The 11,981-nt window shown below is 37.9% G+C and overlaps 2 protein-coding genes across 3 annotated transcripts; both read left to right on the plus strand.

Annotated features, from left to right (window-relative positions):
- Positions 1 to 4,379: 4,379 nt before the first annotated feature.
- On the plus strand, positions 4,380 to 9,573 carry LOC107743918 (protein Wnt-8a-like). Of its 2 annotated transcripts, none has more exons than XM_016557368.1 (7): positions 4,380 to 4,436; positions 7,235 to 7,368; positions 7,486 to 7,519; positions 7,641 to 7,779; positions 8,041 to 8,166; positions 8,273 to 8,415; positions 8,525 to 9,573. In XM_016557368.1, the coding sequence occupies exons 2-7, from the start codon at positions 7,298 to 7,300 to the stop codon at positions 9,089 to 9,091; spliced, it is 1,080 nt and encodes a 359-aa protein (XP_016412854.1). In that variant the 5' UTR covers positions 4,380 to 4,436; positions 7,235 to 7,297; the 3' UTR covers positions 9,092 to 9,573. The 2 variants fall into 2 exon arrangements, with proteins under 2 accessions (XP_016412854.1, XP_016412853.1); XM_016557367.1 differs by lacking the exon at positions 4,380 to 4,436 and adding an exon at positions 5,244 to 5,326.
- LOC107743919 (protein Wnt-8a-like) lies at positions 5,258 to 11,975 on the plus strand. Its single transcript, XM_016557369.1, has 6 exons — positions 5,258 to 5,326; positions 10,086 to 10,119; positions 10,287 to 10,425; positions 10,515 to 10,640; positions 10,804 to 10,946; positions 11,419 to 11,975. Exons 2-6 carry the CDS (start codon positions 10,090 to 10,092, stop codon positions 11,971 to 11,973), a joined length of 993 nt encoding a protein of 330 aa, XP_016412855.1. The 5' UTR covers positions 5,258 to 5,326; positions 10,086 to 10,089; the 3' UTR covers positions 11,974 to 11,975.
- Positions 11,976 to 11,981: the final 6 nt, after the last annotated feature.

Genomic DNA, 11,981 nt, shown 5'->3' on the forward strand with positions numbered 1-11,981 from the left:
GAATTAAGAAATGGTTTAAATATTTTTCAAAATGATGAAGTGTCTTTCGATATATAAAGAGCACCAGGTGCAATCCCAAAATCAGATAGGTACTTCGTTTTATTTAAAGTTAAGATATACTATTTCAAGTCTTCTTATTATAATCTCCAAAGCGCTTGTCCTATATAAGGTTGCAGGGATGCTGGAGCCTATCCCAGCTTCTCATGCCTAGGGCACGGAATCACCCCAGATGGAAGGCCAGTAAATTAATATTTTAACTTGTAATTAAATCAATTATGCTTTCATAACGTCATGTATGATATTCCTGCATTGCACTATGCTGCCAAAGAGGCACCAGTCACACTGAAAAAAAATGAAACATCGCCATCAGCTGGTCTAGTGTCACACCTGCATCTACCTTAAACCTTCAAAAGATATTATGCACATAGGCTACAAGTAATACATATAATCTAATTTTACAGTAGTGTACAGTACATATATCTTAAACAAAATTGTACATACAAATGCATATGAATGTTTTTGTATATACAACTTTGTATGTACAAGTATATGTTTCTGTAACGCTCAACTGTTAAACTCTCAGCATTGTCAGAAAATCAGCAGTTTCTCATTACAGATGAACATAAGCTGAGCTTGTTCTCATTTGACAAATATGAAGATTTGTGTAAGGAGGACAGGTAAGTAAATTGACAAATGGATGAAGGAAAAAGAACAGGGACAGAGAAGCGTAAAGAAAATAAATGAGCAAAATATACTAAAAGTATGAAAAAATAAGGAATAAAATCAGATTCAAATTATATTATTATAAGAATTTTAAAATTATTTGCTATTCCATTTTTTAAACATCCTGTTCATGATCTCAAAGCCGCATGTAGGCCTATGAATGTATGTATGAAAAGTTTTTAAAGGAAGTTTCTTATGCTCACGTGGGCTACATTTATTTGACCAAAAATAATATCTTTTATTTTAATATATTTGAATAGAAAATTCAAAAGAACAACATTTGTCAGAAATGGAATATTTTGTAAAATTATAAATGTCTTGGATCAATTTAATGTCCTTACTGATTTAAAAAAAATCTTATTTACACACACACACACACAGCATTACGTAACATCCATCTAAAAAACAAGCCTGCTGACTAGTCTGACTGAAAAGTGAAATGATGTCACTAATGTGAGATCCTATAACTAACTAGGCAACTGACTAAATAATCACATCTAGCAAATTAATGAGAAAATGATATCAGATCACCTTTCATTTCAGCCTCAAAGACGTGCATATAACTTATAATATTGCATCATATAACCTGATTTCCAATTTTATTATTCATTTCAATGATTTAACCTACAGCTATTTAAACATTTAAAATGATATATGTGTAATTATAGAACAGTTAAATGGTGCTTCCCCTTGGCCAAGCGAGGGGCACATTTTAAAATGAGACATGACTCAGGGTCTCAGGCAGTATGACATCCCAGCCCCCAACCCGACAGCTGCCACACGGTGTGACAGGACCCTGCTTCCAGCCAACCCTGTGATCCCGAAATCACATGCCCTTGTGTCCACTCTATTTGTCACTTTCCATCTTTATTAATTCATCATTCAATCACGTATCGGCATCGAATATCTGTTCTCTACGGAGCTTGAATATTAACTGGACGGGATGGAAGGGATAGACTGACTAAAGCTCTCCAGCATCCTCCCTCCCTCCCTCTCTCTCCTCATAATTCCACGCCCTAGCAGATACACAGACACCAGCAGACACAGTCTGGGTAATCTCAGCAGACACGCCGTCCTCCTCTCTTTCTACCAGCCAGTGGATACAGCCACTTTGTGCTCTACGGTAAGTCTTTTATCCATCATAACTATAACTGACCTCCTTTCTCTGCATGTGGCTTGTGGGTTTTAGCATGAATAATGCGACGACTGGAGATGGCAAATCCACATTGGCTATAGTTGCGGCAGTGAAGAGAGATAAAGGGATATAGAAAAAATGGATGGCTATTTCTCCTGTGAGGCAGACACTGCAGTCTAGCATGTGAGGAAAAAGGCTGCCTGCATGCTAAAATGGAACAAAGAACAAAGACATCATAAAGGAAGAAAGGGCATCTGGTGAAAGTAAAGGGGGAAGATAGATGTTAAGATGCATTGAGAGTTGGCTAGGTGGGCGGTTAGCATTGGAACATGATACATGCATGCTCGAACACACGTGTGCTACATGCTACCATCACACACACATGTACAGAGAGAACGGAAGCATTTCTTCCCTTAGCATCCGACTGACTTTTCTCAAAAGCAGAGCACTCTTGAAATGTAGCATTTTGGTGGTTTAACATTTAAAATAATCGTAATATCTAGCTGTTTTAATAATAATAATAAAAAAAACATTTTAAGACCTTGCTGTGAAATGGCTAAAATAATAGGTGAAGAAACAGCATGCAAGATTCCTTTATGAAACGCTACAAAAGACAAAAGCAAGGTCAGTGCTCTGTAAGTCACATCTGTCATCTCTACTGACAGCAATCATGTCTGACAAGCCAGACCTCACAGAAATCGCCAGGTTTGACAAAACCAAGCTGAAGAAGACTGAGACAAAAGAGAAGAACCCTCTGCCCACCAAAGAGAGTGAGTGTCTGTTACATTCCAGCATTCGGTGTGTCCAGTCAGTTTGGGTGTGGTGTAGGTCTCTCTTTTTTTTCCCCCATCTGCCTTTCTCTTCTCTGCAGTGATCTGTCTGCCTTCTCTCTTTATTTATTGTTTTGTTTCAGCCATTTCTTTCTCTTCCATCTTATATCCCTTTCTCTGTTTTCCTTCCACTCTCACTCTGCTCAGTCTTTTTTTCAGCTTCTTATGTCAGCAGATGGGTGTCAGCTCAAAGTCCTCCATCAGCATTGCAGTGCAGACCTAAGCCTGCTTGCAGAATTTCCCATGTGAATAAGCATCTTATTTGCAATATTGCCACGCTCCCTCATCCATCAAACACATCTCTCTCTCAAGAAGCTTTACTGGCACAATAAAGGCATTTACTATTCTAAAGCATTTATATTTCATCTCTTTCTGTTTTCAGCTATCGAGCAGGAGAGGAAAGGCGATGCCACCCCTTGACCTAAGAGACAAGGAGAAGACAAGCACAAGACATGTTCTTCTGACATGGCAGATATTACAATTCCTATTTCTGTTTAAAGGGTGCTATTGCCCCATGTGAAGCATGGTTACCATTGCGATTGGAGTCACTGGGGCCTATGAATGGGAGTGTGATGAAGGGGGAAGACTTGAGACAGGGTTAAAATAGATATTTTACCAAATTCTGTTTAGTGCATTTTTTTAAGGGTTTCTTCATGAAATAAAGACAAATGAAATGTAAAACAAATAAAATACCAAATATGACTCCTCTTCTAAAAAAGACTTTTCTTTGGGTGTAAGTACATGATTATTCAAAACAAAGTCAAAGCCTTTGTTGCTCACCGAGGCTGAATTTATTTGATCAAAAATACAGTAAAAATATTATTACAATTTAAAATAATAATTATTTAATATATTTTAAAGTGTCATTTATTTTTGTGATGGCAAAGCAACCATTACTCTATTCTTCAGTGTTACATGATCCATCAGAAATCATTCTAATGTAGTGATCTGGTGCTGAAGTAACATTTCTTCGTATTATCAGTGTTGAAACATTTGTGCTACTTAATGTTTTTGTGGAAACTTTTATACTTTTTTTTTTTTACAATATACTTTGATGAATAGAAAGTTAAAAAGAACTGTATTTATTGGAAAATAATTTTGTAACAAGTCTTTACTGTCACTTTTGATCAAATTAATAAATCCTTGATGAATAAAAGAATTCTTTCTTTTGTCAAAAATCCTACTGAATCCAAACCTTTAATGGTACTGTAATTCAGGAACCTCACTCTCTCAGGCACCAATGGTGGGGTAAGTTGTCACAATGTGAACAGGTTTGAGAAAAATACTCTTGAATTAAAATATATCGCAATAAAAACCTGTCAGACCTGACTTGAAATAAATATATAGGCTATGGCATCTAACTTGTTGAAGTTGATGTAGAAGGCAAAGATATGTGTTAGAAAGCATAAGATTTTTAGTAGTAGTACAAGAAATACAGGATTAATTAAGTGTTTACTTCGAAAATATTTTAGTTTTCAACCTGGCATAAACTTACAGAATGGTGCTAATAAAAGTAAACAACCAAACGTGTGTAGCCTAGGCTATTATAAAAATTTAAAATAAACGGGTTTGTTTTGTGGTGTGGCCAGCAGGGGCGTCACTATTAATAATAGTCTGATTATGTCACACCTGAAGCCACTTAGGGTATTATTGCTCATTGCGTTAAAATGATATGCTCAGCGGCATGAGATACCTTCATCCAACCAATGAGTTAAAATAGCGCTGAGAAAAGTTCGTCTTCACGTCAGGTCATATAGCTACCCGCGGCTCAAACATCGTTGATTATCCGATACTACATGTATTTTACAGGGCTATTCTTGTTTTTACAATTAACACCTGCTGATGAGGTGCTAGACGACGCGCCTAGATCTCCTTTGAACTCAATTATGGCTGAGATGTTATTGAGAAGCGCGGCTGCGCTCTGGCGTCACTGTTCCTGCCACACATCTACCGCACTCAGAACACCACAGTGCTTCTCCGACACTTATCGTCTTTTATGACCAACTTATCTCTCTCGAAATCTGACATAACTAAAACCAATAAAGTAAGCTGCTAAAGACTTAAAAACAAATAAAAAGTAAAATGTCTTTAATTGATTTAAATAGCCTATGTTGCTCGTGTAAACACCCAATAATCTGGTCCTTTTCGCAGAATATAGTGCATAGAAAGGTCAGAAGAGGGTAGCCTAGCCTATGACGTTCCCGAATCTGCGGAATTATTAATAGAGGAGATTTTTTTGTTGCATTTCAGATTTGTCTGAAATTAATGAAAAAGGGAGCGTTGGAATAAATGTTTTTTTCACAAAATCTTTAAATCAGCAAAGCATTTGTATTTTAAACGCATATTACAGTGAAAGTCATATTGTTATGTGACGACAATTATGCAGAGCATTTTTATTTTAAGGTCATTTTTTTATATAAGGCCCAAATCTTTGACCAGTTTATTCAGGTCAAAGAATACAATTTATGATTTTACACATTTCTCACAAAAACAAAACACGTCTCAAAGAACTTGTCATGTGTGTTTTATATTTCATTAATCACAAAACAAGGCGAAAAGCCTTAACACAGCATAGGCTAATGAACTGCACCTGAGCTTCTGTGGGTGACTCCTCAAAATGGATCATCTGTGCAGCAAGGTGAGCCATGATATCAGGTTGATATGGGGAGTAAACGCTGTGATTGACCTTCTAGATTTTGTTTTTAAAAACGCTGTGGTGATAATCTAGCTATTTTTAATGGTTACTTTGTGATTATTCTTTCTTGTTAGTCACATGAAGTAAAGTAAACGATGTGCCATTGCCCTAGTTCCATAAACCCATTCTGAGATATCTGCGACAGAGCGTTTATGGCACGACGGTCCCGTTTAGGTTAGGTCCCCTTGTACCAGATCATTGTTTAATACGGGTTTGTTTTGTAACAAGTAGGTGTGGGAATTTGGGTTTCAGGCACCTTGTAGACTTGATGATGCCGATGTCCAATTAGTGGGGATTATCCTCACTTGCGCGTCCCTCCATTGTCTTCCAGCCAGCAGCATTGGTTAAACCATTATCCGACCATCAAATAAATGCTGTTTTGAAAAGGGATTTTGAGTGGCTAACGATTTGATTCGAAGATGTCAATACGTGGTTTCAACAATTAATCTTCCACGAGCAACAATTTATAAAAAAATCACATCTCCGTATAGCGTATTATTTAATCGCAAAAGTCATCGAAAGGAAAATGATGAAATATAATCGTTCTCTTGATTATCCTTTTGTTTACATTGTTCAGCTGTTGTCGATCCACTAGTGACAAATAATAACTTAGTGTGAATTGGCTTATGTGTTTTGAATTAGTCTTACATGACACATGATTGAATTGTCAACAGTAGGCCTGCCTAATCACTAAGTTATGAAAAAGTTGCCCTATTATTAAAAACTATGATATGTCTCTCTCTTTCTCTTTTTTTTTTTTTTACTTTTTAAGCACTGAAGGAGTAACCTACCTTTTTTGATAAACCAAAGACATGGGCAACTTAAAATGTATCCATTCTCACTCGAGTCCTATGGGTCAAATGATCGAATAAACCGTAGGCTATATCATATAATTTTTTTTGCAGACTAGTAGGCTACCTATGATGTGTTGCACTCTATAATACATCTAACTACATTTCCAGACATTTCTCACACCAGAGCTGTTCCCAGGGTATCAGCTGGTCTTCTATTAACACCAGAGTGTTAGAGCCGTAGAAGTGTTACATGTTATTTGCATGGCCCTTAGCGAACGGAGCCGAATGATTTTATGGCTTTCTGTATACAATATAGAGCAACCCCTTACGTTTCAGTGTCATTTCCCGGTAAAACACTTTCCCAAAACGTGAAAAGCCAAGACTCAAATAAAGGACATCTATAAAGTCAAGAAGCTTAAATAAACCAAAAGGAATTTAAAATGTCAAATCATGTATGACTATACAGGTTATATTGTGTAAAGCCTATTTGTGTACTTTATTGTGTATAGTATTATTTCTAAACGAATAAACCCTTCTTTTAAAATGGCAGATAAAAGGGCTATTCTGATGCAAAAATGCATGTCCAGTGGTGCATGTCCAATACTGAATCAACATTCAGCATATTCATGAATACACTACACAACACCTTCCACGAGTGAATGGATATTAGACGAACAATCTGATGACTTTGGACAGTCCAATTCGTCTAAATTGTCTTTCAAATACACAAATGGTAACACATTAAAGTGGCAAAGGGATTTTGAACGGACAGCAACTAACTAACTTGAACTAGTCGGGTAAAAAAAATAGTTTATCTATAAACATACTGAAACGATCGCTTAATGAAAGCTAGAATGAAGGGCTTAGTGAAAAGTGTTAAAGCTTTGAGGTGCGGTTAAGGTCGCACAATTCCAGTGACCTCCTCGACGTCTTTTCACAGCGAATTGTCAAAGGTTCGGAGATGCCTGTCACTCAAAGTTGGCGACAGGTATAAATGCCTTGCTCGTTCGAGCACTGAGTCACTTGTCTTCTGTCTCTTCCTGGGTATCCATCTCAGTGTCTGTGCCTTGCATCTCCACAAGAAGGGTGCATTGAAGAATCAGGGGTCGCTCACGCAGCAATGAACCCTTGCCAGCTTTTGGCATCGTTGGTGATGTCTATGTGCTGTCACATACTGTCGACAACAGCATGGTACAGACATTTTTATAGAATATTCGAAATATCTTATTATATTTCAGTTGTTTTGTCACTGGTATTTATTTACAAAACTTGTTAACGCATGCTTTTTTCTCTCTCTTTTTTTTTAAGGTCGGTGAATAACTTCCTGATGACAGGACCAAAGGTAATTTAAGTTTTCCTATCTATGTCGGAGATAATTTTTTAAAAATATGTTACTTTGATACTTGTATAAAAACGTCTGATCGTACAGTGTCTAATTAATGTTCGTCTTTTACGTTCATCAGGCTTACCTTACATACACCAGCAGTGTGCAGGCTGGGGCTCAGAGTGGTATTGAAGAGTGTAAACATCAGTTCGCATGGGACAGGTGGAACTGTCCGGAAAGCGCACTGCAGTTATCTACACATAACGGTCTGCGAAGTGGTAAGCACTATTAAAATCAGATTATGCATTCTGCTTCCATTTTTCACTTTAAAAAAAAATGGAAAAAAAAGCCTTGTGTGTGAGAACATTCTTTTGAATTCCAAGTTTTTTTTATTTTTATTTTTTTTACTTTTTGCACAAAAACTTATATTGCAACACCAAGAACTTGCAAACACTAACTGTTCCAGCTTTAACGTTTTACTTTGAAAATGCATTGAATTGAACATGTTCTAATAATGTCTTTATTATTACTTTTATTAGCCACCAGAGAGACCGCTTTTGTGCATGCCATAAGTGCTGCTGGAGTTATGTACACTTTGACAAAGAACTGTAGCATGGGGGACTTCGATAACTGTGGCTGTGACGACTCCAAGATAGGAAAAATGGGTAAGACATTTTTATTATTTATTAATATGAACTACGCTTTTATCTGTAATTAAAATTATTTAATGCTTTCAGACCAACAACATTAGACTGTTTTCTTCTTTCAAAGGTGGTCGTGGTTGGGTTTGGGGAGGCTGCAGTGACAATGTTGACTTTGGAGAAAGAATCGCTAAAAAATTTGTGGACGCGCTGGAAAATGGTCACGACTCTCGCGCTGCAGTCAACCTGCACAACAACGAAGCTGGTCGACTTGTGAGTATAATTGTATTCTCTTATTTATCTACTTTCTCCAGTCAAACGAAACACTTTTTATTGCGGCATGTGGGTGCGTATGGCTAATGTGAAACTTTATATATTTCAGGCTGTCAAAGCAACTCTCAAAAGGACCTGTAAGTGTCATGGTGTATCTGGAAGCTGCAGTATTCAGACATGTTGGCTGCAGCTGGCTGACTTCAGAGATATCGGTAACTATCTGAAAATCAAACACGATCAAGCACAGAAGCTGGAGATGGACAAAATTCGGATGAGGGCTGGTAACAGCGCGGACAATCGCGGCGCAATCGCGGACACGTTCAGCACCGTTGCGCGCACAGAACTCATTTATATGGAAGATGCTCCAGACTACTGCGTGAAAAACCTCAGCCTGGGACAACATGGAACAGAAGGCAGGGAATGCCTACAAAGCGGAAAGAATCTTTCTCAGTGGGAGAAGAGAAGCTGCAGGCGGCTCTGCCACGAATGTGGTCTGAAAGTTGAAGAGAGGAGGATGGAGACTGTGAGCAGCTGTAACTGTAAATTTCACTGGTGTTGCACAGTCAAATGCGAAACATGCACTCAGACTGTGACCAAGTATTTTTGCACAAAAAGGCACAAAAACCGTCGGACGCACAACAATTCACGAAGAAGACAGCATGCGCGTAATAGATAAACTAATCTTTGCAAATATATTAACTTGTATATTTCCAATGTAAATATATTTTATATGAGATTTTAAGATATGCAGCTTTTTCTTTTACTGTTTATTATTCTGCACATTGCTATAAGGAGAAATGTCAATTCGAACCCTTATATTAGACACGCTTTCTCGTTCCCACTGTCAACTGAATTGGTCACTTACTAAGTTCTAATTTCACATAGACCTAAGTTCATTGTTTGCACTTTTTCGTTATCGACATTAGATCACAGATTTGGTTACTTACAATTATGTTCAAAAGTTGTTTTGAATATTTGCACCATGTTTTTTTCTCGCACAGATCACTTGACAGTGTGTAATGTTTCACAAGGGGCTTGAAGTGTTGTGTTTTTATGGAACTTATTTAAGGCAATTATTTTTTAACTATCACATTGTGTTTATATGTATTAAATGGACTTATTTTGTCGTGGGAAGCACATTAAATATTTAAAACTAAATTACAGTCTCCGAGTGGTCAATTTCATTGCGCATGTTTGACATCTGGTTCAAATGTTTATTGGTGAATAAACGGTGCAAAATCACTCCCAATCACACTTGAATTATGCATCAGCTCCAACGACTTTGGGACCCTGCCCGCGGAGAGAGAATAAACTGTAGTGTATTGATATCCTTTGAAGTGCATTGGAGGCGTTTCCTTGACCTGGCTGGTGACTGTAGACCAATAGAACTCTGTAACAAAAGGTAGCTATTCTGACCCTGTTGGGAGGAGTATAAAATACATGAAGGCACATCACTTTCTCGAAACAGTACATTGTCTGCTTTATCGCTGTGGATCTAAGATAATGGCTTATTTCTTCCTTTGTTTTTTTTTATTCTTTATTTGCGACAAGGCTCTCCCTGGGCACACATGGTGAGGCTGCATTAGCGAATTATTACCAGCTGTTGTAATGTAAACATAATTGCTCTTGTTAACATAACGCGTATTTTATTTTGCCTTTTGCTTCCATAGGAAAATGAACAATTTGCTGATGACTGGACCAAAGGTAATCTATTTTCTTAGCTTTGAAAAAAAGCGGAAAAGATATTGAGGATTTTGATGTGATACAAAAAATAAAATAAAAATAAAAACACCACAAAACCAGATAATATTGGGGTTTTTTTTGTATCACATCAAAATCCTCAATATCTTTCTCTTATCTTCTTCCTATAGGCTTATCTTACCTATGCAAGTAGTGTGCAGGTAGGTGCGCAAAGCGGAATACGTGAGTGCAAACATCAGTTTGCTTGGGACAGGTGGAACTGCCCAGACAGCGCGCTGCAACTTTCTACTCACAAAGGATTCAGAAGTGGTAAGATATGCTCATAAATGTGAGCTGTTTATCTCTAAAAATGTAAAACAAAAATAAAAACTACATATTAATTCTCTCAACTTCTCTAGCAACGAGGGAGACGTCATTTGTCCACGCAATAAGCGCAGCTGGCGTTATGTACACTTTAACCAGAAACTGCAGTCTTGGAGATCTGGACGACTGCGGATGTGACAGTTCGAGAAACGGCAAACTCGGTAAGAACATTACTAGGCCTATATATTCACATGCTAATAAACTAATTTTAAACAGAAAATACTACAACCTTTTTTATGTATTAACAATGCAATAAAAGTTAAGTATTTGCTGTTTAACACAGTCACGACACGTTTATCTAATGGGTAAAACTGTTCATTTCAGGGGGTCGTGGTTGGCTTTGGGGAGGATGTAGCGACAATGTGGATTTTGGCGAGAGAATTTCTAAACAATATGTGGATGCGCTTGAGACTGGACAAGACTCTCGAGCTGCAGTTAATCTTCATAATAATGAAGCTGGACGTTTGGTAAATTGAGTTGAGGAATATTTTTCATATCAGTTTTAATACTTTTTTTTTTGACGAAGAAAAACATCTGACATAAACAGTATTAAATGAATCTAAAATCCAGTATTAAAAATTAAACGAAAATAGCCTATAATACAGATCCGCTAGGGGGCGCCATTTTTTATTTATTGTTATGTTTATTTAATTGTATTTATTTAATTGTATGTATATATATATATATATGTATATAGGCTATTTATATTGCGCAAGTGATATGGCAAACTATATTACGCAACTAAGCAGTTATGTTACCTCTTCACAAAAAAGGCGAATTCTCTACTATACTGTGCTGTTCTGAACTGTATTTGTTTCGCCAACTAATTTTTGTGGTTAATTTTGAAACTATTTTTGACATGTTTATATGTACCTAAAAAGAATAGGCTTACATACACATAAGATATGTAAATTAACAATAGCCTACTTCGTGTTCTAGGCTGTAAAGGCTACCATGAAGAGGATCTGTAGGTGCCATGGCATGTCAGACAGTTGCACAATGCAAACGTGCTGGATGCAGCTTTCTGATTTCCGTGAGATTGGCAATTACCTTAAAGTGAAGCACGACCAGGCCCAGAAACTCGAAATGGACAAGAGACGAATGCGCGCGGCCAACAGCGCAGACAACCGCGTGGCCATGGCAGACACTTTCGGCTCCATCGCCCGGTCTGAGCTCATATATCTGGAGGATTCGCCGGATTATTGCGCCAAGAACCTGAGCCTCGGGCTTCCCGGCACGGAGGGTCGGGAGTGCGTGCAACATGGGGAAAGTCTCACGCAGTGGGAAAGGAGAAGCTGCCGCAGGCTGTGCCATGAGTGCGGTCTGCGGGTGGAGGAGAGGCGCACAGAGATAGTGAGTAGCTGCAATTGCAAGTTCTACTGGTGCTGCACAGTAAAGTGCGAGAACTGCTCTCAGGTCACTGTCAAACACGTTTGCGCACGGAGACACGGAGGCCACGGACACCAAAGACGCAGATCTCGAGGACCAAAATAACCCCCCCC

Source organism: Sinocyclocheilus rhinocerous, unplaced genomic scaffold (assembly GCF_001515625.1).
Source record: "Sinocyclocheilus rhinocerous isolate Xijiao unplaced genomic scaffold, SAMN03320098_v1.1 scaffold2422, whole genome shotgun sequence".
NCBI classification, from domain to species: domain Eukaryota; kingdom Metazoa; phylum Chordata; class Actinopteri; order Cypriniformes; family Cyprinidae; genus Sinocyclocheilus; species Sinocyclocheilus rhinocerous.

Excerpts from the sequence above, each read along its gene's own strand:
- LOC107743918 (XM_016557367.1), top strand. The coding sequence starts at position 5,306 with ATGGATCATCTGTGCAGCAAG. Across the intron at positions 7,369-7,485 it reads ATACTGTCGACAACAGCATG|GTCGGTGAATAACTTCCTGA; the intron begins GTACAGACATTT and ends TTTTTTTTTAAG. Across the intron at positions 8,167-8,272 it reads CTCCAAGATAGGAAAAATGG|GTGGTCGTGGTTGGGTTTGG; the intron begins GTAAGACATTTT and ends CTTCTTTCAAAG.
- LOC107743919 (XM_016557369.1), top strand. The coding sequence starts at position 10,090 with ATGAACAATTTGCTGATGACTGGACCAAAG. Across the intron at positions 10,641-10,803 it reads TTCGAGAAACGGCAAACTCG|GGGGTCGTGGTTGGCTTTGG; the intron begins GTAAGAACATTA and ends TGTTCATTTCAG. Across the intron at positions 10,947-11,418 it reads ATAATGAAGCTGGACGTTTG|GCTGTAAAGGCTACCATGAA; the intron begins GTAAATTGAGTT and ends TTCGTGTTCTAG.